Raw genomic sequence first — 26,740 nt, 5'->3', positions numbered from 1 at the left:
TCCGATCGTAAAATACTTATTGGTTTTACACAAATATGAAACGAACTCAAAATGCAACTTCCTGAAATTTGAAAACACTACCATTTGGACATTCAATCAGCTTCATTCTATTTGGGAAAGACGTTTTTTAACGAAAAATGTGATTAGGAATATTTTTAAGCCAAGCCTCGGTTCGCATGAATTGCATCTTTTTTCACTGTATAATCACCTCATATCGTCAAAATGACCTGTAAAGCTGTTTTTGGTTTCACAATGAAGGAACGGTTTCCGCTAAAAAATTCATTAAAACTCTCAGTCTCGCCCAAAAGACATACAAACCTAATGAAGGCTTCAGATAAAACAACGCCACGTAAGGAATTTCCGCCAACAACGAATCATTAGCAAGCCATTATATTTGTGAGATAGAAGACTACATCAACAAAACAAAAGTGAAACTCATGCTCCCTTATAGCAGATACAACCCACAATACACGAAAACACCCCTCATAGATATACCAAGTGCGCGTACCACAGAAGCCCAACTATAGGAAATCTTGTAAAACGGGGGAGCAACGCAGTAGTAATATTATGCAGAACAAGGAACGGAACACAACACCATTAACTACAGTGTTCCCTTAATGGCCAAACGATGTATACTTGGCCCATTCATCAAGGAAATGAGCGGTGGAAGGCGGTTTTAGTATGAATATTTCGTGACTGATTTATGCGTGCGAGTAGATAGCTCGTTCAAGTACTGTTGGCCGAAGATTAGAAATGAAATACCAGCTGCTTTAACAATACCTGACGACTGCTCGGTTGCTACGGTCTCTGTTCAGGGACTCCTTTGTTTGCAATAGTACTGCATCGATTGGAGAGTTTGTGGATTGTTATGTCGTGTTTCAGCATGCGCTGAAGCCTGGAAGTCATTATGTAGAAACTCCTGAACAGTGTACCTTCACTTCTACTCTTAGCTGCAACTAAGAACTGTTGTATCGATATCCTTGTAATCGCAGTGTTACGCTCCCCCATTTTGTTGAAATATTGTTTCTGTATACGCGTAGTCACCATGTGCACTGTGATGTGTCCGACCCCATACTCTCATCAATATCGCCAACACTGTGGTCGTTTTCACCAGCCTCGCACTACTTATCACCTGTATCCTGCTCGAACAAACTCTCTTTCCATACATGCTCACAAGATTCATTGTCGTAGCTCTTGCATTTCATGTGTCTTTTGTAGCTTGTGTCCAGTCCCATATCTTTGTATACCTTTTCTACGGGTGCAGAGAAAACGCTGTGTGTTTCCTGCATTACATGTCCTGCCCACAGTGAACCTGCTTGCAGTTTAGATTCCTGTATTCAGCAATGCATAACAATTAACATTTGCTTGACATATCTTTTGTGAGAGATGTAGGCAATGCAGTGCCGGGTGCGGAAAAAAATGCAATGTTGAACACAATTCGAATAACGTTAGCGAATTATATCGGTGCCATAGTTACCAAAAATGTACAACAAAGCACGTAATAAGGTGCTTGGGAAAATAATTTCCGCGACAGCAAAAAGAAACAATTACACAATCTGGGGCAGATTTGTCTCAGCTGCGCAAGCTGGTCTCATTTGGTTATGTGGGTGTTTGAGGAGGCCCGAATGAATCTTACGTGTTGTCTTTAAAAGTGCCAAAAGAGAAAATATCAGTTTGTTTTGTTCCAAAGGTTCTAGATGCGAAGCAACTTATGGTCGAGCCTGTTCCCTCCGCCGTTGTGTGGGCGCCGTTGTGCGGTGTCCACAACCCCACTGCGCATGCCTGGCCAGGCACCGCTGATGATGATTGTGGCAGGATGCCCCTAGGGATTAGCCAACCAAAGAAATCATCACGAGATAGCTTCGCGATCAACCAACGTCGTCATCTTCCCGTAGGAGAACCGTGAGTAGTATGCGAGACATTCCTCATCTCCTCTCCAAGGCATCCCCTCCTCTGCGGCATTCCTTCTCTCCTCTCCGAAGCTTCTCTTCTCTCCGAAATTGCGGAACTAATGGCAACACCTGTGGCTCCGCGCGCGATAATGCGAATCAGCTTAGGGTTAGAGACCCGACGGTAGCCGCTGCATACACTGCTGGGGGCGCCACTGTAGCTCCGCTGTATAAATGACGCGCGCGCGCGCTCCGTTCCCCTCATTCTCCTCCCGCAATGCCGCGACCGAACTGAAAACTAATAGGAACTTGAGTCGACCCCATGGCTGCTTCGCATGCTACTCAGGGTTCCCCTACGGGAAGATGGTGAATTTTTTTGTTTTATAATTTCCCCAGCGCTTGTACGGCAGGAAACGATTATTTCTTCACTAAGAAATTGAGCAATTTAAACCAAAATTTGATTTTCCGTCTAAATTGTGTGTTTAGGGAGCTCAGCGATGGTGTATACAGAGCAGGTGTCCAGCAAACGTCAGTACGCTGTTTAGTCTGAACCGAACCGCGAAACGCCTTGTTTGCCGTCAGTCCTCCAAGATGGCGCCACCATACCGTCTGAACCGCTGTACGGTCTCGCTTTGTTTCTGGCTCGATTCGCACCACGTTTGTTTTGTTACGGTTGGTAGGGAGCGTTGGATAGAACGTTGGCTATGCTCTCAAACAGGATCACGTAATACAGTGTCGCTTACGCAAACCGGCTAGTGTCGTGTGAGACAACCCCAAAAGCACCGGACTGCTGCGTAGCTATAAGAGCGAAGTATGCACAGCAGTACCCACTGGTGCTTCAATGTTTACGGGTATCTTTGTCATTTCCATTCTTTATTGCACCATTCGTGCCGCTGTAAAACGAATATGCGTTAAATTTATGGGCAAATAGCTCGTGAGCCCTGCGTAAGCTGCGTTTGCTTTTGAGGGGCTCAGCCAATCGCAAAGCTGCCCATAATATGTCATCGGTTCTAGTGCCGACAATGAGCTAATGGGACGTTTGGCCATTCTCTTTTTCTTTGCTTCTACAGCTTATTTGAGTGATGTTTGCGTAAAAAGTTCGGTTAGCGATGTTCGAACGAGGCAATCTTTCGAACGTACCAAACTTGCACTTTTTTTACGGCCTGTTTACCTCTGTGCTGAGAACGTTTTTTTTTTCTGTGGCTATCTCTTTTACGTGTAGAGCGCTCTATGGGCACGCCTTCTCGTCTTATCTCGCGAACTGTCGATGCAACTGCCGGAATAAGGCGTCGCAGCGAGATAACGGACACAAGTAGAGCCTTCAGCACCGGCGTCAGGGACTCACGCTGAGGCTTCGAAAACCATGCGGTTTAAACAGTTGCAACAGTTCGAACCTCGCGAACCACTGCCGCTTGTCGTATATCTCCCCGTTATTCAGCGCAAAGAAAACGGCAGGTACATTTCAAGCAATATCATTGTATATAACCGGCAACCCCGCGTTCATTTAGTTATGAACGCTCGTTGGGTTGGTTTTTGCGATAGTAAGCGAAAAACGCGGCAGTGCAACGCAGGCAACGCAGAGCCTCCAAGTTTCTGCCCCGTAGGTGAGTACCGGTGAGATGCAGCTGTCATGCACTTTCTTCTTCAGCGGCAATGGTAGGCTGCTATTCATTATCTGAGAATGTCTGCCATATGCACCCCACCCCATTCTGATCCTTCTAATTATCTCTGCCTCATGGTTGGGATCTGGGGTCACAACTTGGCCTAAGTAGATATATTCCCTTACTACTTCCACTGCCTCGCCACCTATCTCAAACTGCTGTGCTGTCCCGAGGTTATTGATCATTACTTTAGTTTTCTGCATATTAATTTTCAGGCCCACGGTTCTACTCTGTTCGCCCAGTGCGGAAAGCATGCTTTGCAATTCGTCCCCCGAGTTACTTAGCAAGGCAACGTCATCAGCAAATCTGAGGTTACTGAGGTATTCTCCATTAACCTTTACTCCCACCTGTTCCCAATCCAACGTTCTGAATACTTCTTGTAAGCATGCTGTGAATAACATTGGAGAGATTGTGTCTCCTTGTCTGACACCCTTCCTTATAGGTATTTTACTGCTCTCTCTATGGAGGATGATGGTAGCTGTAGACCCATTGTAGATATCCTCTAGTATTCTTACATAATGCTCATCTACCCCCTGGTTTCGTACTGCCTGAATGACTGCTAGGGTTTCGACCGAGTCAAATGCTTTCTCATAATCTATGAAGGCTATATATAGGGGTTCAGTATACTCAGCGCACTTCTCTATGACCTGATTCATCGTGTGAATATGGTCCATTGTTGAATAACCTTTACGGAACCCTGCTTATTCTTTAGGTTGACTGAAATCTAAGGTTGCAGAGATTCGGTTAGCGATTACCTTGGTAAATGCCTTGTGGACGACTGACAGTAAGCTGATCGGCCTGTAATTTTTCAAGTCCTTCATGTCGCCTTTCTTATGAATTAGGATGATGTTCGCGTTCTTCCAAGATTCCGGTACCATTGCGGTCATTAGGCATTGCGTATACAGGTTTGCCAGTTTTTCAAGTACAATTTCTCCGCAATTCTTCAAGAGGTCTGCTGTTATCAGATCCTCACCAGGTGCTTTGCCCCCTTTCATTTCTTTCAAAGCCATCCTTACTTCTTCGGTCGTTACTGGTGGGATGTCTGTCTCCTCGTAACTACTGTCTCGTTCGGCATTATCCTGCATGTCCCGGCTACAGTACAGATCCCTATAGAACTCCTCGGCCACTGTGACTATTTTATCCCTATTTGTGATGACATTGCCTTGCTTATCCTTAAGTGCATACATCTGATTTTTCCCCACGCCAAGACGTCTCTTCACTGCTTTCACGCTACCTCCGTCCTTTACAGCGTATTCGGTCCTCTCCATATTATACTTCCGTATGTCAGCTGTCTTACGCTTATTGATTAACTTCGAGAGCTCGGCTAGTTCTATTCTGTCAGCTGCGGTGCAATTCCGACAGCTTTCACATTGAGTGGAACGGCTTTAATTTTTCGAGCTAGCGGGGCGGCTCCTTTTCCTTCTTTTGCGGTTCCTGATCATGGAGGCGGTACGCATACATGCACAGATACATTTGCGAGCCATGCACCATACCGCCCTCGCGATCCACAACTGATCACGCGGTGCGTCCTGACATAACGGGTCCTCTTCCTCTTCCGTTGTTCTGTTGTTCGGATTCCCCGAATGCGCTCACGCGGCACTATTGTTCGTTCTCCCCGTTCGTTCGCTCTCGGAAGACTTTATAGAAAAACGCTGATTTCTTGCGGCTGCCCGTCATGTTTCTTGTGCACTAAAACGAATTACTTTTAACTGCATGCAATTCTTGGAACATGTAAGGGGTTTTTATTCTGCTCACTAAATAGCAGATTTGTATTTGTAGACCTGAACTTATTTAAAATGATCATTATTTCAATCAAATAAATTGTGGTTGATCCCTCTTTTTTAGTAATCGGTAAATCACGTAAGTGAAAGGTGCCTTCACAAGAGAAGTTGAATAGAACTTCCGTCATGTGCGAAGGGTTCAGGAGCCTGACCCCTCCAGAAGAAGTGACGCCGACACCCAAGAAAAAAAATAACGGGTTTACTCCGGGACAACAAAACAAAAAATGACATGTAGAGAAACAGCAACTTGAAACACAACGGTCATGCGATCAACGCTACAGTGGAGTGTGCCTGAATTCACGCTCGCCCCCGTACGCGAAGGCGCTGGCATCGAGACGCAAACTGGCGGCGCTCATTACCGCGTGATGCGCTACTTCGCTCCGTCTCTCGTGCAGCAGCACCAGCTGAATGAGTCAGAGCGAAGGACATCAGGCGCGTTCGTAGAGCTGCTCATATATTCGCTTATAGGCTCAAGACAGCATGGGCTCGAAACCGGGCGCCACAGCGTCGATGGTCCCTTTTCTGGCGACGCCACTTCTGTGACGGATGTGACGTGAGTGAGATCTTCGTGCACCCGAGAATAAAACACTTTCGTGTTAAAGTGACCCAATTTCTTTCTTTCATGCGCTGCTGCGGAAGCATTATTAACAATAACCAAAAACGTTGCAATTTTCCCTTTGGTTAGTGGTCAGAAGACACAAAAAAAAACAATTTAAATTCATTGCCATGAGCGTGACGAGATGGGCAAGCGAATACCTAAGGGGCAACCCGTCAGTTCATTTCCGGGGAGTACGTAGCCTCAACACACCCGTGCTTTGAAAGGGCTTCATCTTTTGCAGCGAGGCTGTTACCCTCTATACTCGGTGACAACTTAAGAACGGCACCGGAAGTTGCCGCTCTGCCTTATCACCGTAGCGGGATGTTTCTCCGCGTGGCGCAAGTAGGGCGTTACTGGGAATATTTTGAACGTGGCGTGAGCCGTTCCGTGATTTTTTGGACTTAATATGCTTATAAACGACTCCAGTGACGACAAACAAACTGCGTGAGACAAGGCAGACGATATCATGCATTCATAGCAGACTCCTTTCAAAACGCACGCGCACTGACGTGACGGGTCCGGCGCTTTGGCGGAGTGATACACTACATGAGGTGGTGCCGTTCTTGAGTTGTGACCGAGTATAGTTGGTCGGAAAGTTTCGTGTGGCAAACAGAAAACCCAGGCAGGACCCAACAGTTCTCGCCCTGAGACGCCGAGCGAATGCGTCAGGCTGACCCGCCGCGGTGGCTCAGTGGCTAAGGCGTTGCGCTGCTGAGCACGAGGTCGCGGGTTCGATTCCCGGCCGTGGCGGCCGCTTTTCTGATGGAGGCGAAAAGCATAAACGCCCGTGTGTACGAGATTTCGGCGCACGATAAAGATCCCCAGGTGGTCAAAATTAATCCGGAGCCCTCCACTACGGCGCGCCTCATCGCCTGCGTTGCGTCGGCGCGTTAAACCCTACAATCAATCAAATCAATGCGTCAGGCTAAGCAGGCATACAGCGTACATCTAGGTATTCGTTTAAAAAGTCACAAAAGAAGCGTCGAAACCGCATTATGGATGATAAGCAGCCCGTGAATAATGGGACGCTCCCCCTCAACAGTTTGCTCCTGGCAAAAAAATTGGGCCCATCTCCCCGCGAGGGGGACTCGAGTAAATGCGTCGCATAGGGGGTGGGTGTATTGCGTTAACGTTTAGTGTTTGGGGAGTTGGTGGTAGTGAATGCGTTGTATCAGCAGCTTCTTGACGTAGTTTGAATGAGTCAAGGATATAAGGCGCGTTCGTAGCCTCCCATTCTGTGTCGGCTTTGTGGCGCATTGGGTAGAGCACCATGTACATTGCGTTCCGCCCGCAGGGTCGAGGGATCGAAACCAGGCGCCGGATAGTATTTTTTTTATACAGTGTAGGGGAAGGGGTGCGGACTACGACTACGGACGTCAACGCGGGTGACATCGGGAGTTACTGAAATGCTCTGCATATAAAATTGTCTGCCGATTATGTTTGAAGGCTCGGCAGGACTAGTGTCAATAAATAGAGCAGTTCTTGCTCGAAGCTCTGAGGCATGCGTCATGCTAGGCAGGACCCAGCGTCATGCTAGGCAGGACCCGAAGGACCAAGCTAGGCAGGACCCAGCGTCATGCTAGGCAGGACCCGAAGGACCAAGCTAGGCAGGACCCAGCGTCACGCTAGGCAGGACCTAGGCAGGACCCAGCTAGGCAGGACCCAGGACCCCAGAAGGCGAGCGCAAGCGACAAGCCTGCCGAAACGGCAATAAATATTTTATACCCTCCCTCATCAGCTGTTGTTGTGGTTTACATCAGCTTTGACGAACATTCACCTTTGCAGGGAGGGATGGCGACCGTCTTTTTATACCAGATAACCGACAAACTTTGCAAGAATTTCGTGGTTAAAGATTTTTTTCCGCACTTCAAGATGCCTAGCAATCAGTTCCATGCAACGGCGCCTGTTTGTAGGATTGTTTCTAATATTTCATCGTGTGACCAACCAGACGTAGCGGTACTGCAGTATGGGCATCTAAGTTCCCGTACTGCAGTCGCAGTTGTGTTTTTTTCTACCAACGCCAATGTAAACAGAAGCGTCCTGCCACAACACTTGCAATCCGGGTGCGAGCTTATTCTTAACAAGTCTACGCTTGTGAGCTGCTACCCACAATAGCTGAATATTACCAAAATTATGAGCGCGTTTCTTCCTTCGCCGCCCATCCAAATGTGTCCCGCATGTAATCCTTAGCGCCACGAGCTAATCAATACTTTTTGCCCGAGCATAACTTATAGGCTCCTAAGAGCTTAACCCGGCTCGTGCCTTAATTTGGTTCAAGTGGCACCTAACACTTCGCATTGTGAGCCAACGCAAAAACAACAAACATAGCATCAAAGCCCCGCTATTGCCTATAAGACCTCCCATGTAAATTTTCTCTGGCACCTTGTAGGTGGGTAGGTAGGTTCGAGCTCTGAATTTGTTCACTGTTTCCGTTTAATGCGACTTGTAACATGAAGCGTAATTTCTTACCGAAGCCACGTTGACGAAATCGTTCTCCTCAAAGGTCTTGAGCAGGGACTTGACGGAGAGCTTCATGATCTCCATGGAAGGCCCGTGCATACTGCCACTCCTGCGGCCGCGACAAGACATGAGGCACTGCGAAACTTCGAACGTGTGGCCGAGCTGAGACGAGTCTCACACAACCATTTCCCATGGCCTACGATAGCCGTGGATGTTATTTTCGCCCGTAGCATTCTCTCTCTCTGTAATGACCGTTCTGTCGGGCTTCCTCTGCTTCTGGCCCACCATCCCTGCGGCGCTTGAGAACCTTATAACGACTGCTGGTACAGTCAAGAACTGCTACACAATAACGGCCTTGAGAAACGAAATTATTCTGGTTATGTCACATGAGCCAAGAAAGTATTCACGTGTTTAAAGAATGCACGTGGGAAATAAAATTAATTTTATCCGGTTTATAGGCTGCTTCTTTTCCGCTCCTCGACTAACACAAGCGCGAGGTATTGGGCGTATACAAAATTTAACGCTAGGCCCCTTTCTCCACCTCATTATAAAAGCGCTTCAAATACTAAAGGTAATTCAATTCTCCTACACAATGACAGCTCCTGAATACTGCACCAAAATTTGTCTCAGCGAGGATTCACCTCCCGGAAGTGCGTGCACCGTAACTACTAAACGACCCGCGTTGCCACGAAAGACCCGCATATCATTTGTTCTACTTTCTAGAAATGCAGCGCCCAATATATCATTCCTGCAAGAACACCGAGCGAGTAAGACACACAGGGAGACCGAGAGAGATTCCTGTGTGTGAACAATTTATCGTTAAACTCCACAGGATTTATAACAACTATAAATGTGTCTGTACAAGCAGTGACAAGAAAACTTTCCAGATATACGTAGCGGCTGCAGCGGTAGAAGTAACGCAAGAATACAAACCGTCCCTTCTGTTCTATACAGAGTAAACATAACCTTTAAGGTGTTACGAATAATGCCATTCACATGCATAACTAATTTTTATTCATGTTTACTATTCAAATAAAAATACACGTTGTTAGAAGAAAGATCGACAGATTTAAAATTACGGAAACCGGGTGGCTTTGTGTAGAGCCAAACTGAATAACAAAATCCGAATAAAAACATGACCAACCATGCGACTAAATTGATGAAGAAACAAAAGACGTATGAAACAAAAAATATAAAAATGTTTAACTGGCTCACATTGGTGTTGAACAACACAAATAAATTTCGTAATCAGAATAATGATAGCAGAAACCTGTAGCACAGGACGTCCCCAGTTACAGTCTACGCTAGCTTGTGTGGGGATCGCGACTTCCACGCGAACCCCTTTCTGGCTAGATTCCCATCGCGGCCGGCGCACAACGCGCCTCGCTTACGCGACGGGAACCATACGGGAGGGCGCCAGCGACCGGATGGTTTGTTGTCGCCCCTGGTGAAGGCGTTGACCCTTTTCCTTTCTGCCTTACCCGAGAACCAGTTCTTCCTCGATACTAGCGCCACCGTAAGGCGAAGTCTGGTGGGACGTAGCATGACGAGGGGACGGTCTCTTGTCTCGGGGATCCGGTAGCGCGCGGACGTTTCGGCGCGCTGGTCTAGACCTGGGGAACGCGCCACAAAGGACGCGTTCGGACGAGCTGGGAGACTGCACCCGCGCTCGCACTCCGCAGCGCTCCGCTGCTCCGGTATGCTATCGGTGAGTCGAACCATCTCGATCTCTAGCGTTGTTTAATGCCTCGCTCCCAATGTTACCGTTATGGCCTACGATTAGTCTGTATGCAGTGTATTTGATTTGCACTTTGCAATAAATGCGGTCATTGATGTTTTGCCCTCGCCGCCTCCTGCCTTTGTCTGTCTCCGCAAACAACGGACCCGTCCGCAGCCGGCGCTCGCAAGGCATGTTTGCTGAGCGCGGATGGCTGCGGGGTGGGAAGTCACTAGTGTGTGAAATGTAGAACCCCACACTTGATGACGGCAAACTCCTCCACAACATTTTCAGAACGGCGACATCAATAACGGTCATTATGGGCAACTGACGACTGCGAAACATCTCTTACACACAATGGCGTAGCTGCAGGGGTGACCTTTCAGAAAAAGGGACTGTCGCAATTGGCTGGAATGTATAGCTCTGTGTTTTGTCAGGGGTAATTATTATATTTCGCGAACAGAATTGACAATGCAGCCTTGACAGCTTCCACCCATCTATTGTACGCTATTTACGTATCGCCAGTGCATGGACATGCGTACGTCGGTGGTCGCGGAACCACAATTCACCTGTGCCTTGATAATTAACGGGCCCAGTTTTCAGCGCTAACTTGCACCATACCGAGAGTGCAGCAGAATGACCATTTACTAATGGATATAAACGCACGTCCCCTCACGGGCTGCATGCATATTTAAACTAACACGTATTTACCATCGTTGCCTCGACCTGGTTATGTCAAATGAAGTGAAATTGACCGGCTAGTTTCAGTCATTAGGTGGCACGCTTTCAGGCATGAGAGACGCTTACGTGTCCATTAGCACGATGACATCCTTCGGCGAACTGGAACCGTCTATGAACCTGCAATTGCGAAAAATGGCATTATAAATAATTCTGAACAGTCTTTTTATGTCCTGGTCGGTTACGTAATTGAAAAACCATGCTGCATGTGCGCGGAAGAGTTCTTTCTTGAATTTTGCTTGGCTGCAAGACTATGCTAGTCACACTCTAGCAGGCTAAAGAGTGAAGGTGGACTTTTGACTCAATTTTGTAGCTGTTCTAAACAAAGTGTTTAAAGCTGAACATGTAAAGAAAACGCAGTGACGTACGATCATTGCTACCCGGTCTTGTCGCGCACCACAGAGTACAAGCTTCGGAGCCGCAATAAGAAATCAACGGTAACGGGAGAAACGGGAGCGACTGCTGCGGTATTTTCTGAGCTCACCTATTGAAAGCTTACGCCATCAGCTTTAAACGTTTTTCAGAAATACTGTAAATTATCTACTAATGCGTAACCATTCTTTCAACGCTTTCTATTTGAGAAACTTCACGTTTAATTAGTTGTATTGAAGAAACAAATTTTCCATATTTTGCCATTTTGGGGTAATTGCAGCAGGCCGCAGGATTTGAATGATGTTTTGAGATTTCGTCAATTTCCTTTAAAATGTCTCGCTTTCTCTATCCTTGGCTGTTTTTGTGGCAATTTCTGAATATTTTTTTTCATTTTTTGTAGGCTTTGTTTTGTTTTTGCTATACCCGTGAACGCAGGAGAGCAGACGGGTGTTCGTGATTAGGTAATTTCCAGGATTTTTCAGCCGGCATCTGCAGACAGATCTATTGCTGCAGAAACATTTTTTCTGGGCACCGCAAGCAGTATGATCTATTATGTGAAGGCGCTGCGTTAGGCCGCCTATTAAACACCCTCTTTAGAACTTGTGTGTTCCTGCAAACTGCTAAAAGATGTAGAAGTGACAACTCGGCTAGTTATTAATGCATATGGGACATCTTGAAGGTAGCGGACTTGAACACGGACACTAGCGCAAGAAACGACAAACCACAGCGCTAAAAGATGTCCACTGCTAAAAGATGTCCACTGCTAAAGATGACCACTGCTAAAAGATGTCCACTGCTAAAAGATGTCCACTGCTAAAGATGACCACTGCTAAAATATGACCACTGCTAAAAGATGTCCATGCAAACTCAGCTCCGCCCTTACCCACACTAGTATTTCTGTAGCATCGCATCTCTAAGTTGTCAGCTTGAACCTGCTGAGAAAGCCCTCATGTAACAGCGCAAAAATAGACTCGGACAAGGCGTAAACATAGGCACAAGACACAGCATCGTAGAGTGCGTCTTTTCCGTTCGTGCGGAGCACTTTAGGGCCTCGGGTTGTCGGAGCTCGTATTGGGTCACCGCGTCACACACCTAAACAAATGCTTCAAAAAGAAAACCGCTTCGTCTCGTCGAGATCGAACCTGGGTCTCACGTTACGAAGCTAATGTCGCATCCTACTGCGCCACAGACGCTTTTTTTTCTTTACTTAATTGCGCTGCAGAGGCACACGTTGCCCGAATGAAAAGTATTTGGGGTAATTTTTATGCTGCGCAAGTGCCAAGAACGTGCCGTTGGTGCGCCGCAAATAAGTACACAGAATTATGTAATAAGACAAACATCGATGAATTAACGCATTAATTGCAACAAATGAGCGGATACTCGAAGCACTGTCTCTTCAGAGGCCTTTACCTAAGGTCCCTGAAATTTTAGGGACCTTACCTTTACCGGCGCTGCAGAGCCCTCTTTTGACTACTGTCGGTATCTACGCCAGGCCGATACACAAACTCGTCAAGAGAGGGCGCTACAGACCTTGGCGGGAGAGTTGGAGCAACGCCGCGCGCATCAGACAATGTTATACAGGCGGCGTTGCAAAAAACAATGCAAACACAAAGTTCTCAGAAGAATAACTCAAGGGAAACACTCGCGAATCACTGCTATGCACTTCCAACAGCTATTGAACTGCTTTATTTTATTTATTTCTTCCCCGTCGGTTTTGAAAGCTGGAATAGTCTCCATTTACACTATGAAACAATTCCGTTTGTGAACTCGGCTAGTAGCGCATTTATTTTACAGATTTAACGTGTCCCGCAAAGTTGGGGCGCTAATTGCGTTGGAGTGCTCGCCAAAGAATGATCACGCATTGAAACTTTGGTGCGCGGTACATCCGCTGGGCATTTTCAGAATCTCGGCCCCGCCACATCTCCGCACAAATTAGGTGCGAAGCTGTTTTTGCGAAGCGATAGGCCTAACGTAATATTTCTTTCTCAATAAACTGTAATAATAGTTACAAATGCAATTCGGCTGACCAATCTCACCCTACCGTATCGTATGCCATTCACCTGCTGATACGCATTATTTCTACGTCGATACCCCTAGCTTAGGAAAGGTATTTTTATCTGAACGTATAACATCCAGATGCGCCCTCCAAGCTAGGTCTGTATAGAACGCATAATTGGTGTGAAGTCAAGGAGAAAGGATAATCGTGCACCCCTTTTTGCAAAGTCTAGAAAACCGGGGGGGCTTTAAATTTTTAAATGCAGAAATATTAGGCGAAGCTCTCGACCCGTAAAAACGCAACTCCGGAATGTAAATTGCTATCTGGAGCTAAAATACAGCCTATCCGCCAATTTAGAAAGTACACAAGGTTAAATTTCAGAACAATGTATGATGAGCAGTTCAGTTCCACTTACCAAGGTCTCATTCGGACGTCGAACAGGTCGGGCTTTCCAGGGGCGACCTTCCAACGATTTGCTGGAACAGAAGGGGGGAGTGCATGCTTTTAACGGCGAAGCTGTTTGTCAAATTGTAATGTTTTGTGTCCGCAGCCAAAAATATCAAATTGCCGAGCGCGCACACGTGAGTGGGGTCCTGGTGGCTACGAAGCGAAAAAAAATGCCTAGTGATCGCGTGTGCGCGCCGCGTGGCGACTCCCCCGTGCCCATTGCTCACATTTCGCAGGCCAAGCCTACCTACTTAGGGAGATTGGCCAAGATTGCGGCACCACCCGACAATTAAAAAAAACCAAGAAAATGCCGAGTAATCTTGTCCGCGCGGGCCTCGCGGTGCCCGCCCGTCGTCCCCGGCGCACATATGGCAAGTCAAGCTTGCCAACTTAAGGAAATTAGCCGAGATTGGCCAAAAAAAGAGCGCGAGCGTTCGCCGTAATCGTGACAGCACTTGGTTGGAACGAAAAAGACACGTCATACCGACCGCCTCTCAAAGGTGATGTCCAACAATCAAAACTTCAAAAAAAAAAAAAGAAATGAAAGAAGTTCACACTTATAGAAACAATGATGGAGGAAAGGTCGTTGCGGCAACGAAGAAGAAGCAAATCGGCTGCAATTGCGGAGTTAAGCCTTCGCGATGGTCCTAAAGGTTGCGTACAGCTTCACTTCCTTTGAGTCTTACGCGTTAGTGTGAACTTGTTCCATCTTTTTAATATTTTTTTTTCCAATCGCGCTAATTCCGAACTGCTAGCGATCTACTAAACATAACTGCTCATAAACGCCTTGCGTTTTAAGATATTGGTATCGCTATAGTATTACACATCAGGAGTCGCTAAATACAAATTAGCCGACCAGTATATCGTGCTCTTAGCAGTCATGTCTAAAATACCAACTAGCAAAGAAAAAACCTTGGTTAAAAGACGCGTTATTGAAATGCAAGAGTTGTTGACAGAATGAAAAATACATACTAGAATGTACTTTTACCCCTCGATCGCTTAGCTATGTAAGGTAGATTTATTCAAACACTATGCAGAGCTTATGACGATTCCGTTAAAATTGTGAAGAGAAGCAAAGAAAGCGGGACGGCAAATGCCGTACTCAAGATATAATAGAATTGTGCTTCTTGAAGGACAAGGCATGGCAGAAAAGCAAGAAAGAACATAAGGATGTTGCGAAAAGAGCGTATAATGTTTCTTGATGACGGCAAAATCGCTGCGTGTGAAAAGGTGGTGCTTCACACAACACTTTTCGCTAAATAGAAATGATGTAAAGAAAACATAGAACTGAGCGAACCACTGTTGCGACCGAGTGGGGGCACCCGATCCGAGCTCCGTGGCCTCCGACATACGAGTGGTAGCGTGTATGATGCGAGCGGCCAGCCGCTGTTGCAGCCGTGAAGATGTCCAGAAGCCGTAGCCTAACGTAACTGTTTACTTCATAGCTTGAGGTGAGCCGAAGCCAAAGAACAATGCCCCGACGGGCGAGGTTACAATACAGGACTCAAGCAGAGCGACAACATCGATTCGCTGCTCAAACAGGAATGGTTTACAACGCTTCGGCAGCTCTATTTATACCCAAAAGCGATAACGGTCAAACGCAACAAGCGGGAACACGCACAACACTCTTTCCAGAGTTCGTAAGCCGTTCATGGCCTCGGGCACGTTGAGTCCGAGAGAGGGGAGAGAGGAGGACTCCGTTGCGATCGACGGGGCCTCTGTGTCCTTGAAGAGCGTGCAGACGAGCCTCGCAGGCAGCCGCCGAAGTTTTGAAATGCGCGAGAGCAAAGCGTCTGACGCGGCTTGTCGTAACTTGTTGCCGACATGGTAGCGCGTGTTTTCAAAGGCGCACGAGTGGCTTCGCTGCACAGCTGAGGAGTGATGCGGGGAAGTACGGCGGCACTGGCCGATTCGTAACACCACCTAATGGGCCGATAGAAACACGCATGACACGTAATAAAAAAAACTACCCCGCATTTCCCCGAGTGGAAGAATGTGAAAGTGCGAATGCACGAGTTGAATTTGCGCGGTTCGGTAATATTCGCGAAAGAGAGATCACACACACACACACAACTACAAAGAAAGAAAGATGCATTTATTCATCTCCGCATTCAGCTCCGGTATTCAGCTCCGGGGTATTCAGCTCCGCTCCGTTGCTAGGGGAGAGGAGGCGCCCGATAACACCTCCGGAGGAGCGGCGGACGACGGCGGCGGACGATTCAGGCTCGCTTAAGAAGTGCATTCGCACTTAAAAACGCCGAGCGGCCGCCATGACAGGATGTATCACGTGACGTCACCATTCTTGCCGTATCGCTGCCTCTCTGGAAGCGCTCGCGAGCGAGCGCACGCGCGCGCCTAGACCGGTCGAGGTCTTCGCCGTCCCCACAGGCCCGGGCAGCATGACGTCAGTCCCAAAACCATGACGTGTACACACGCCCGAGCAGCTCGCGCCAACCACAGCCAGCGCCTCGGCTTCGTCACGGGAGCCCCGACGTCGGCAGTTTGGGGCACGTAGCAGATGATATCACGTCGACCCGCTCTGGGCTTTCTCGTGCGGGCGAAGATTAAAATGGATTTTAAATATGTTTCGCTGAACGGTTGCTGTTAAAACTTGCTGAGAGATGTCTCCTGCTAAAAAGGAAGCGTTTTACATAGTTATCTCAGCTTTAAAATTTCGTGTCAGTACTCCTTTAAGCGGGTGCATTAGCCCTTCTCACGCCCGATTCCTGGCCAATCCCCCACGTGGGTATGTGCCATGTCAGCAGGAACATCTCCCCCCGTTGCTAGGGAAGACGAGGAGCGCGCACCCGCAGCTGTTGCTATGCGGACGACGGCGGCGGACGATTCAGGCTCGCTTAAGAAGTGCATTCGCACTTAAAAGAACTTCCCCAGAGCAAACGCGAACGTAATGTGGGATACGTTCACTGTCACGTTCTTGCATGCTGTAGAAAAAGTAAGACATGCAAATTGCAATAAATTACCCCAATACGAGCCTAAACGCACATGAGCACGCACGGATTTTCTAGCAGACATATGTGAGGTCGAATTGTGGAATGCAATCAAGGGCTTGAAAGGAAGGGAGCCGCCGATTTTCGATAAAATTCGTAATTGGGAACTGAACACTAACTCTAAGGTGGTGAAAGAAGTACTACTAAAATATTAAGTAGAATATTCCAAGATAAATATATACAAAAATTAATGAAGATCTCGGTTGTTAGGCAAGCCTGCAACAACAGAAAAACTAGTGACTGCGGAAATTACGGACCGGTTTTCATCCTTTACGCACTGGCGCACATAATGGAAAAGTACATAGCATCCGTTCTACTTTCATTCTGTGATCGGTTTTCACTAAATAATAATGTCTAATTTGGATTTACACACAATATTACGACGACTACTGCCTTGTTAGAAAAGCTATTGGAGAACATCATTAGTTTCATATAAAATAACCGACACGTGCTGGTTTTATTAGTAGATTTAACAAAGGCTTTTGATACCATAGACCACAGTGGTATGCTAAAAAAGTGGCAATATCTAGGCTTTAGATGGCATTTTTCATAGTTTTTTCAGGCTACTTTGCTCCCACCTTTCAGTGTGTTAGGCTAGGAGACTGAAACCTGGAGTACCTTAGGGCAGTCCATGAGGATCATTGCTTTTCAACAATTATTTTACAGACCTCGGCATTAAATTTAAAGATTTTTTATTATGCGGACGACGCAGCGATTACTGTAGATCTTCCCAACGTTGGTAGAGGGTTTCAACGTGTACCAGGAGATATTCTTACGTTATTCTATTGCTCCAAGAGAAATGTATTTTTGTAAATAACGAGAAAACGCTTATCTGCTTTAGGCATCCACATGAAGTTTTAGAAATAAGTAGGAGACTTTTTTTGCATTCTTCAGACCGTAACCCATTCTGTTGCCCACCTTTGTCACTTTAAGGAACCGTGAAGCATTTAGGTATGTTTTGATCAATATTAAACAAGGCAAAGCCACGTAAAGCATATATGTAACACGCTAAGATAAATATGTGCAATGATGCCCAACCTCCGAGGTAGCCCTCTCTTTCAAGCTAAGCTTACAGTGTGTAAGGTGCGAGCTCAAGCTTTGCTAACGTACAGGATCACATTCTACGGCGCTTGCTCAGAAAACAAAAACAAAGAAAAAAATAAGTAATTAATGGAGTAAATCGAAAAATAGTCAATACCATAACCTAGGTTACAACCTCAGATAGCGCTGGCCCAAAAAAAAAAATACCAAGCCCTGGGTATATATACGGCAAACAAAATAACTGTTTTAGTATGTAGTAATAAAGATTGACTGTTTAACTATAGAATTTAGAGTTGCGGTGAAAGGAGCGTTGCACTGCGAAAAGCGGAGAGGTATGTTAAACCGCGAGTGTACACTAACTATAGAAAAAGAATACGGAACTACTACGTTCCAAAAGTATTCATGAATTGAAGGCTTAATTATGTACGATAAACACGAATAGGGAACTAAAAAAAAGCAATTAGAAAGTGGTGTGCACCTTAAATTATTGCTCATTAACTAAGGCCACTTCACATATAGGTCATAGGCTTTCTGTTCAACTTGCTTATATTTATGTACCTTTATGTCCGTCTGATTTCGAAGTCACGTTGAATTGTATTTCTTTAAGTGATTGTGCTATTGGTGTATTGCTGTGATACAAGTTACTGTAAGATTAATTTTTTTTTTCAATTACAGTATGAAATAGAAACAAAAGTTGATGGATGTTCAAAAACAAGAAGACATCCCTTTTGGGTGCACGCTTTGTTTTTTTCTTTTCATGCACTGGGAAGTGTTCAGTGCATGTACGCAAAAAGAAAAAAAAAATATTGTTCTACGTTTCATGAAATGTAGTTGTAATATTGTTCTACGTTTCATGAAAGGTAGTTGAAATGCGTTGTTTAAACAACTCCCTGGCCACTTTACAAGAACTGCGTACTTAGGTGGCCAGAAAACTAATCGTGTAGAGAAGGCTTGGGCAAAGAAAAGACTGAATGAAAAAATTCCTTTCATTAGGTTATGCCCCGCGGTGTTTTAAAACAGAAAAAAAGTGTAGTTGATTCTTCTTGAATAGGAAACGGTAAAACACAAAAGGGAATGTGCAGCGAAATCTGCAGCTGAGCTTGATTTGCGGGTCGGCGGGTATTTTGTGGGTGCGCTTGGCGAGCGACGTCTTGCTGGTGGGTCGCTTCGGCAAAGATATACTCGCGTCATTCTCGTAACGGATGTGACGTGAGTTAAATATTGGTGTATACCGGCATAAAACACTTTCGTGTTAAAAAAAAAAAAAAACTCCCGTAATAGGCCACGTTTCATTTCCGGCAGTTCATCAAGTGAATTCCAGGAAATAGGAATTTTATCGCGGTTGCGCTTGTGACGGAAGATTCTGGCTGCTCCTTCCGAGGATTTTCTTTTATACAACGCAAAAGCTACCAAGAAATACCACGTTTATGTGGTTTTCATTTGAGTACAACAACAGAAAAAATTCGAATGCGCTTGTGATTGCGGCTGATGTTGCGATGATGAAAAATCTCCCTAATTAAAACGTCATATCTCCAGGGAGTCGTTTTCTCGAGGAGCCCCATTTTGTGCAGAAACGAGGATTCTTATCTCGAAGGACCGTGTTGCCAAAGGAAATCCGGTAATCCTCTTCTTTAGAAGGTGAGTACGTGACAAGCATTTTGAACGTCGAGAAAGCTGGGACTTGAGGAGGAAAGGACGTAAGATTTAACACACAATGAAGAAAACACTTGATGGTAGTACTGCAGCCGACATTTCATATGGCTTTTGTGTTCTCGAAAATATTATCGGAGTGCCCACAATTTAACGACACATCGACATCCTGAGGATCATGCGTCGGCGGATAGTACGTGGGATAGTTTACTAAAAAAATACAGCGCCACGTGTTACGGATTTTAAATCAGCATCTTGCGAAAGGGAGACCGAAGTGAATTATTAAAGCGAAAGCCTTGGATGTGTCATCAAAAGTGAAGCGTGGGGGTCATCATCGTAGTCAACACGGATGGTATCAAAATGGTTGATTGATTATGAGATTTAATGCGCCGACGCTATACAGGCGATCAGGCGCACCGTAGTGGAGGGCTCCGGATTGCTTTTGACCACCTTGGGAACTTCAACGTGCGGCGAAATCTCCAAAACACTGGCGTTTTCGCTTTTCGCCTCCATTACAAAAGCGGTGGCCGCGGCACGGAATCGAACCCGCGTCCTTGGGCTCAGCAGCCCAGCGAATAAGCCACTGAGCCACCGCGGTGGGTGGTATCAAAATGGTCGCCGCTGTCAAGAGAAAATAAATAAATGAAAACGCAGTTGCTTTGGTGTTGGTATTGACACCTCGTCCAGATCAGAAGTCAGCGCCTTAACGCTGCGACGCTGCGAGAACTCCACTCTCCTGCCACATGGAAAACAGGAGCTGGCCTGCTACGGGCCACGTCATAGTAGAACGTGGCGGTGCGTGATCAGAACAGGTGCACGAACAGCAAAGCTCTGAGTGTGGTAGAAGCTGTCGCGTTAATAGCGGTCAGTCGGCATGTCACAGCACTTTGAAACAAAATACGCAGAAATGAAATCAAGGAAATGGACGCAAACCCGACCTAGAAGCAAATATATCTACGATAGTCACAGCCTTTCGACTTCAAAGCACGTTGCATTTCCCTTCGCGTTTCGGATCCGGTGTAGCTACTTATTATTGACCGTGTGTGTGCATCTGTATGTCGACTATATACAGAACTGTGCGCCCACTCCCGCTATAGCCCCAATTTGTGTGCAGTATTTTTAAATAAAAATAAAAAGTCAACAGGCAGACAAAACCGCCGGAGGAATATTTCCGAAGTTCCATTCGCATATTCATTGTGTGGAGTGACGCGCCCAATCATCCTTCAGCCCTTTTCATTTTACACTCAGTTCATGGTGGGCACATAACTTTTGTTTATTCACGCGCAGGTAGTGCAGGTAAAAGACGCTAGAAATCTGCCAAAGCACCTGGTTTGGCCCCTTCGGGCAGAAATCCTGGACAAATCAGGCCAAAAACCAAGCTAAGCTAAAGAGTTCTGGACTTTATTCTAGTAAGGTAATTACTCAAAACTACGGCGAAGGTCCTGTGCGATTTACGACTCGTGAAATCCAGCGCTCACGATCGAAGGTGTTGGTATCGAAAGCCTGGCGGTGCTAAGCGCGAACGAACAATGCCTTACTTCATACAAACACAGCGCTCAAGACGGAACACTAAGAAAAAGCAACTCACACATAACGCTGTGTGTTTGTTGACTCAACTCCATATGCCTGACGGCTCGTGAGAACGGATGAACCGCAGCCAGTGATTCTAAAGGAGTAAAAACTGCACTTTGAAACAGATAACCGAGAAAGAAAGACAGGACAAGTGCTATAATCAGCGCTCTGTCCTGTCTTTCGATTTTGGCGTCCCTATGCCAATGATTTCACAATTAGCCCATCAAGCTTGTTTCGGAATCTACAAATTGAAAGTACTGAATAAAATCAAATATTAAAAGGTTTCTCAGGCAACTTAGTCCGCTTTAGTGTCACCAGAGGACGCCACAGTGGTTTCGCCTTTAAAGTACGTAAGCGCGCTCAAGCGGTTTGAGAAGTTTTTCAAAGCCACAGGAGTGCCCTTTTAGGTGACGTGAAAGAAAACGCTTGCAAATATACATGCTAAGCCTACACCGGACCATCGCGCATTTATTCAGCTTACACTATGACGGCAGCAAACCTTCGTGACATCTTATTTAGCCTTAGCCCAAATAAAGCACCTGGTATCGATAAAGTGCGTGTTCACGAACTGCAGCGTAATTTTTTAGTGTTGGAAGAAGTACTTCTGCAAATGATAAATAGTTTCATAGAACACTCTTATATACCCAAGGAATTAAAAACTGCTCTCGTAAAGCCTTTACATAAAGAAGGTTCATTCAAAAAAATTGAAAATTACAGGCCTATTTCCATTCTGTCTACCGTTGTCCAGATTCTTAAAAAACATATTCTCGTAACCATGACCAGTTTTTTGGAAAAGTTTGATGTCCTATCGCGAGAACAATATGGCTTCACTCCGGGAAAATGCACAACTGCACTTTTGGAAGACTTTTCTGATTTGCTGTATTCGGCCTTTGAAAATAACGAGGTTTCATGTGGCCTCTTTCTTGACGTAAGCAAAGCATTCAATTCCGTACACCATAATCTCTTGCTAGAAAAATTAAATCTTCTGGGGTTCCGGGGTCCTTTTAATGCACTGTTAGGGGACTACTTGGACAACAGAACGCAGATTGTTTGTGTGGGGGATTACTCTAGTTCTAAATTATTGTTAAAATCTGGCTTGCCTCAAGGCTCAATTTTATCGCCCCTATTGTTTAATCTTTACACAAATGATCTGCCTTTGGTGGTGACATATTGCCGTATTTTTCAATACGCTGATGATACTGTCCTTTTGTCGACACGCCCCGCTTACTGTGAATCAATTAATGCACTTCAAAAAGATGTGCATTCTGTTATGAACTGGTTTGATGTTAATTCCATCACGGTAAACACACAAAAAACAAAGCTCGTATGTTTTCGAAATCCGCACAAGCAAATTTCACTCAATCTACAACTTTTTCTACACCCTTCTTCTTGTGTTTCCTGCACTTGTGCGCCGATTTTGTATAATTTGTATAAGTGTAAGTGTATAAGTGTAAAATACACTTTGTATAGGTGTAAAATATTTAGGGATCTCTTTTGACTATGATATGACATGGAATACGCATTTGACTAATATCTGTGGTAAGCTCAGGGGATTATCGTGCATTTTTTATAACTGCCGACATCTTATGACATTCCAGACTCGCAAAATCATTCTTCATGCACTTGTTTACAGTTCTTTACGATATGCCATTACTGTTTACTATCATTGTTCAACTACGTGGCGTTTAAAGGTCAACTCCATTTTGAAAAACATACTTCGTAGTGTCGCCTATAATATCAATCTTCCAAATGACAGCAATCTCTTTTCAGCGTTACACTTGCCTTCCTTTGACAACTTGTTTTTACAAACAGTGATGTGTGCTCATTTCTGGAATAGTGATTTTCTTGTTAATCATGTACCTGCAAGACCATTACGACACCATATGCACTTCGATGTACCCAGATGCTTCACCCGATTTGGACGCTTCGTTAGAAAATATGATGTTCCCGCCACCTTCAATTCACTTCCTGATGCCATATTTGCTGTGCAATCAAAACGTTCTTTTAAATTATTTATCCATGGAAACCTGTTTTGAGATGTGGAATGCTTGCTTTAATACGTGTTAGTTCAGTTTTATATTTTTTTTCTAGTTACCGGCGGGTTTCAGTGCACTGGTGTATACGCCTTCTATTTCTGCCTCTGACTGCCGGGTACAGCCCGTCAAGCCTTTCTGGCTTGGGCTGACCTGACAATAACTGTATTGTCACTATGGATCAATAAACAAATTTATTATTATTATTATTATTATTATTATTATTATTATTATTATTATTATTATTATTATTATTATTATTAGATGCGAAGCATCTCATGCTCGGGGCTGTGTCCCTCCCTCCCTTGTTGTTGCCCGCCGTCCTCACTCTACTGCGCATGCGCGTCTCTTCAGCCCCGTCAGCGCTTGGGCTGACGTCAGAGCAGTCCAATATAAAAAAAAAAATTCCCCGCATTTCCCCGAGGGGAAGAATGTGAAAGTGCGAATGCACGAGTTGAATTTGCGCGGTTCGGTAATGTTCGCGAAAGAGAGATCACACACACACACACACACACAACTACAAAGAAAGAAAGATGCATTTATTCACAGACACCTATTTGTGTTGTCGTTGTACTTGATTGCTAGAGCGGATCTCAGCTTTGAAATTTCGTGTCAGTACTCCTTCAAGCGGGTGCATTAGCCCTTCTCACGCCCGATTCCTGGCCAATCCCTCACGTGGGTATGTGCCATGTCAGCAGGAACAACAACAAGAATGAGCCATGGGGACGCGGCCAGGCAGCGCGCGCCCATCTCCCCCCGTTGCTATGGAAGACGAGGAGCGCGCGCACCCGCAGCTGTTGCTATGCGGACTACGGCGGCGGACGATTGAGGCTCGCTTAAGAAGTGCATTCGCACTTAAAATAGTTAGTCGGCGCCCGGTTTTGATCCCACGACTCTCTGTCCGCAACGGGAGGTACGTGGCGCACTTGCCACTGCGCTACAAACCGAGACGGGAGCATGTGCTACGAACGCGCCTTATGTCCTTCCCTCATTCAAACTACGTCAAGAAGCTACTGATACAATGAAGGCACGTGAAGCTGAACGTCAACGAAAACGACGAACTGAAATCTTTAGAGGAGGATGTTGAATTTCCTGCGGTAAAGATGTGGCGGAAAGCGCCACGCGCCTTGGAGTTCAAGGAGAGAAGAGGACGAAGAGGGCGGGCAGCGGGATAGGAGCGTGAGCACGCAATTAAGAACGACAAGAACTAGGAGGTGTTCGATCAGGTAACGCGGGTGTCGGTCTCTTCGCTGTCTCTACATTTCTCTACTTTCTCTACATTTCTCTGTCTCTACATGGGAGTTCACACTACGTTCCCATTCGTGCTCAGATAAATGAAACAACATAACAGCAACACAATGGAACCTACACGGAACCCCTATGATGCTTCGCATCCTCTTCATGGTTCCCCACGGGAAGATGATGTAATTTTTTTAATATTTTAACATTATTTCAATTAATGGGTTGTTTAAAGAGTTTGGAAAGTTTTTCAGCGTGCCTATAAAAACTTCGTCTTTGTGGTGAGCCGGTGCGCCGAACGTCAGGTACGATTAAGGCGGACCTCTGGGCGAGTTGGTATTCCATTGCAAAACCGTTCGAAGCGCAAAACATAAATGAGGGATGACGAGAGAGCACAGGGACAAGAGCTACTTCCAACTAAGATTTATTAGGAAAAGAAGGCATATATATACACAGAAATCGTGCGCACACCGGTACATTCTTGAGGTCACGCTGCACACTACCAAGACACGCATGACAAACTCGAAGTAACGATAAATACAACGATAAAACAAAATAATGAAAAACCGAAAAAAACGAAAAAATATTTGTTCGACAGCAGCTTGTGCGACACGCGTATTCAGATTCGTATGTCCAGATACGAAAGTTCCTTTTGTGATAGAGTCAGAGATGGCTTGCTCACGCATGCATCCACTTCGAGGCGGGCCATTTCAGAAGCTTCGATAAGTTCCCTTATTATCTGGCTGTGATGTCTTGCTGTTGTTGTAGTCTGATTGAAGGCAGGTTTACATTTTTTTACAATCTCGGCAGTGCGCACTAAGGTGCCCCGTGTTTCCACGCTCTACATTCCATTTGTGCTCCCGCAGTGTATTATTTAAACAACGGGATGTCTGGCCTACGTATTCGCGACCACACCAGAGGAGAATTGCATACACCACATTTTCGGTACACGCAATTAACTTGTTCTTGTGTTTGACCTTGCAGGTCCTCTTCCGCTTCTGTCCTGGGGAATTTTCTTTACAAAGCCTAGAAAGCTTTTCAGGAGCGGAAAAAATGTGAAAGTTTTTTCTGGACATACGAATCTGAATATGCGTGTCGCACAAGCTGCTGTCAAACAAATATTTTTTCGTTTTTTTCAGTTTTTTGTTATCTTGTTTCATCGTTGTTTTTATCGTTATTTCGATTTTATCATGCGTGTCTTGGGTGTGTGCGGCGTGACCTCAAGAATGTACCGGTTTGCGCACGATTTCTGTGTATATATATGCCTTCTTTTCCTAATAAATCTTAGTTGGAAGTAGCGCTTGTCCCTTGACTCTCTCGTCGTCCCTCGTTTATGTTTTGGGCTTCGAACGGTTTAGCGTCCGCTAAGGTTTAACCAGGAAAAATAAAACGTTGCGTTAAACATCCGTGTACAATGACAAGATAGGATGGATTCATGCTCCCGTATCGGTCGTATCTTGTCTTCGTCGAAGTACGTTTTGTTTCCTTTTTTTTTGTCGGCTTAAATATTTCGCGGCGGCATATTACCCGCTCCTTCATGCGTCCTTCGACTGCGGCATGACCAACGTCAGGTGCGATCACGCACTGCCTGCTGTTTCACTGAACACGGCTACCACAGAACAGGAAGGATTTCGGCTTCCTCGTAGCTCGTAGGCGTGGTAATGCATAGTGAAGAATGCAAAACCCCAAAACCACTTCAGAATCCAATTGTCGTGCCAAGCCCAAGCGAAAAAATTACACCATCTTCCCGTGGGGAACCCTGATGAGGATGCGAAGCATCGTGGCGGTTCCGTGTGGTTCCATTGTTTTGCCGTTATGTTGAGTGATCTGGTTTTTACTAGCGCCAGAGAGAATTCCGCGTCCGGGTCCACACCGGTGGCAAAGGCACGCAAGAGCTGTTGTGTTACGGTGAGTAGGCGGTGGTTCTCGAGGCGCCGAAACTCGTCCATTATGTTCTTGTCGATGTTGTCTCTGTGGTAGAATCGGTAGTCTCCGTCAGCTTTGGTGAGGTAAAGGTTGTTGACATTGGTGCACCGGCTGAGAGCAATGTACACGCCCTCCTCTTCGCAGCTTTGTCTTCTCTTTCTTCTTCTTCTTCGGCGGTTCCCCTACGGGAAGATGACGACGGTGGTTGAACGCGAACCTTTCTCGTGATGGATTCTTTGGTTGGCCAATCCCAGGGGCATCCTGCCACAATCAGCATCAGAGGCGCTGCGGACGGGGCTGGTTGAGCTGCAAGGCGCGTGGCGCTTCCCGCCACAGCTTTCCCACGGGAAATTCAGCATCCCCCTCTAAAGTTTCCACTTCGTCGTTTCCGTTGACGTTCAGCTTCGCGTGCCTTCGTTGTACCAGTAGCTTCTTGACGTAGTTTGAATGAGTCAAGGACATAAGGCGCGTTCGTAGCACTTGCTCCTGTCCTGGATCAGCGCGTGCCTCTCGTTGTAAGCGCGTAAGAGCAGCGCGTACCTCTCGTTGCGGCCGGACAGTCGTGGGATCGAAACCGGGTGCCGCTAACTATTTCTTTTTTTTATAGTGTAG

General features: G+C 45.9%; 1 protein-coding gene across 1 annotated transcript in view; it reads right to left on the bottom strand.

The window, feature by feature from the left end:
* The window catches only part of LOC144153087 (voltage-dependent calcium channel subunit alpha-2/delta-1-like), a 219,802-nt gene that overhangs the window by 46,137 nt on the left and 146,925 nt on the right, over nucleotides 1-26,740 (bottom strand). Inside the window, exons 7-9 of the mRNA XM_077684738.1 lie at nucleotides 13,628-13,688; nucleotides 10,914-10,964; nucleotides 8,399-8,498 (exon numbers count right to left, since the gene is read on the bottom strand). Coding sequence (XP_077540864.1) covers nucleotides 8,399-8,498; nucleotides 10,914-10,964; nucleotides 13,628-13,688 — 212 coding nt within the window. The remainder of the gene's footprint in view (nucleotides 1-8,398; nucleotides 8,499-10,913; nucleotides 10,965-13,627; nucleotides 13,689-26,740) is intronic.

This window comes from Haemaphysalis longicornis, unplaced genomic scaffold (assembly GCF_048455015.1).
Source record: "Haemaphysalis longicornis isolate Haplotype H1 unplaced genomic scaffold, Haemaphysalis longicornis Haplotype H1 scaffold_9, whole genome shotgun sequence".
Classification (NCBI taxonomy): Eukaryota; Metazoa; Arthropoda; class Arachnida; order Ixodida; family Ixodidae; genus Haemaphysalis; species Haemaphysalis longicornis.
This window is presented reverse-complemented; position numbering and strand designations above follow the sequence as displayed.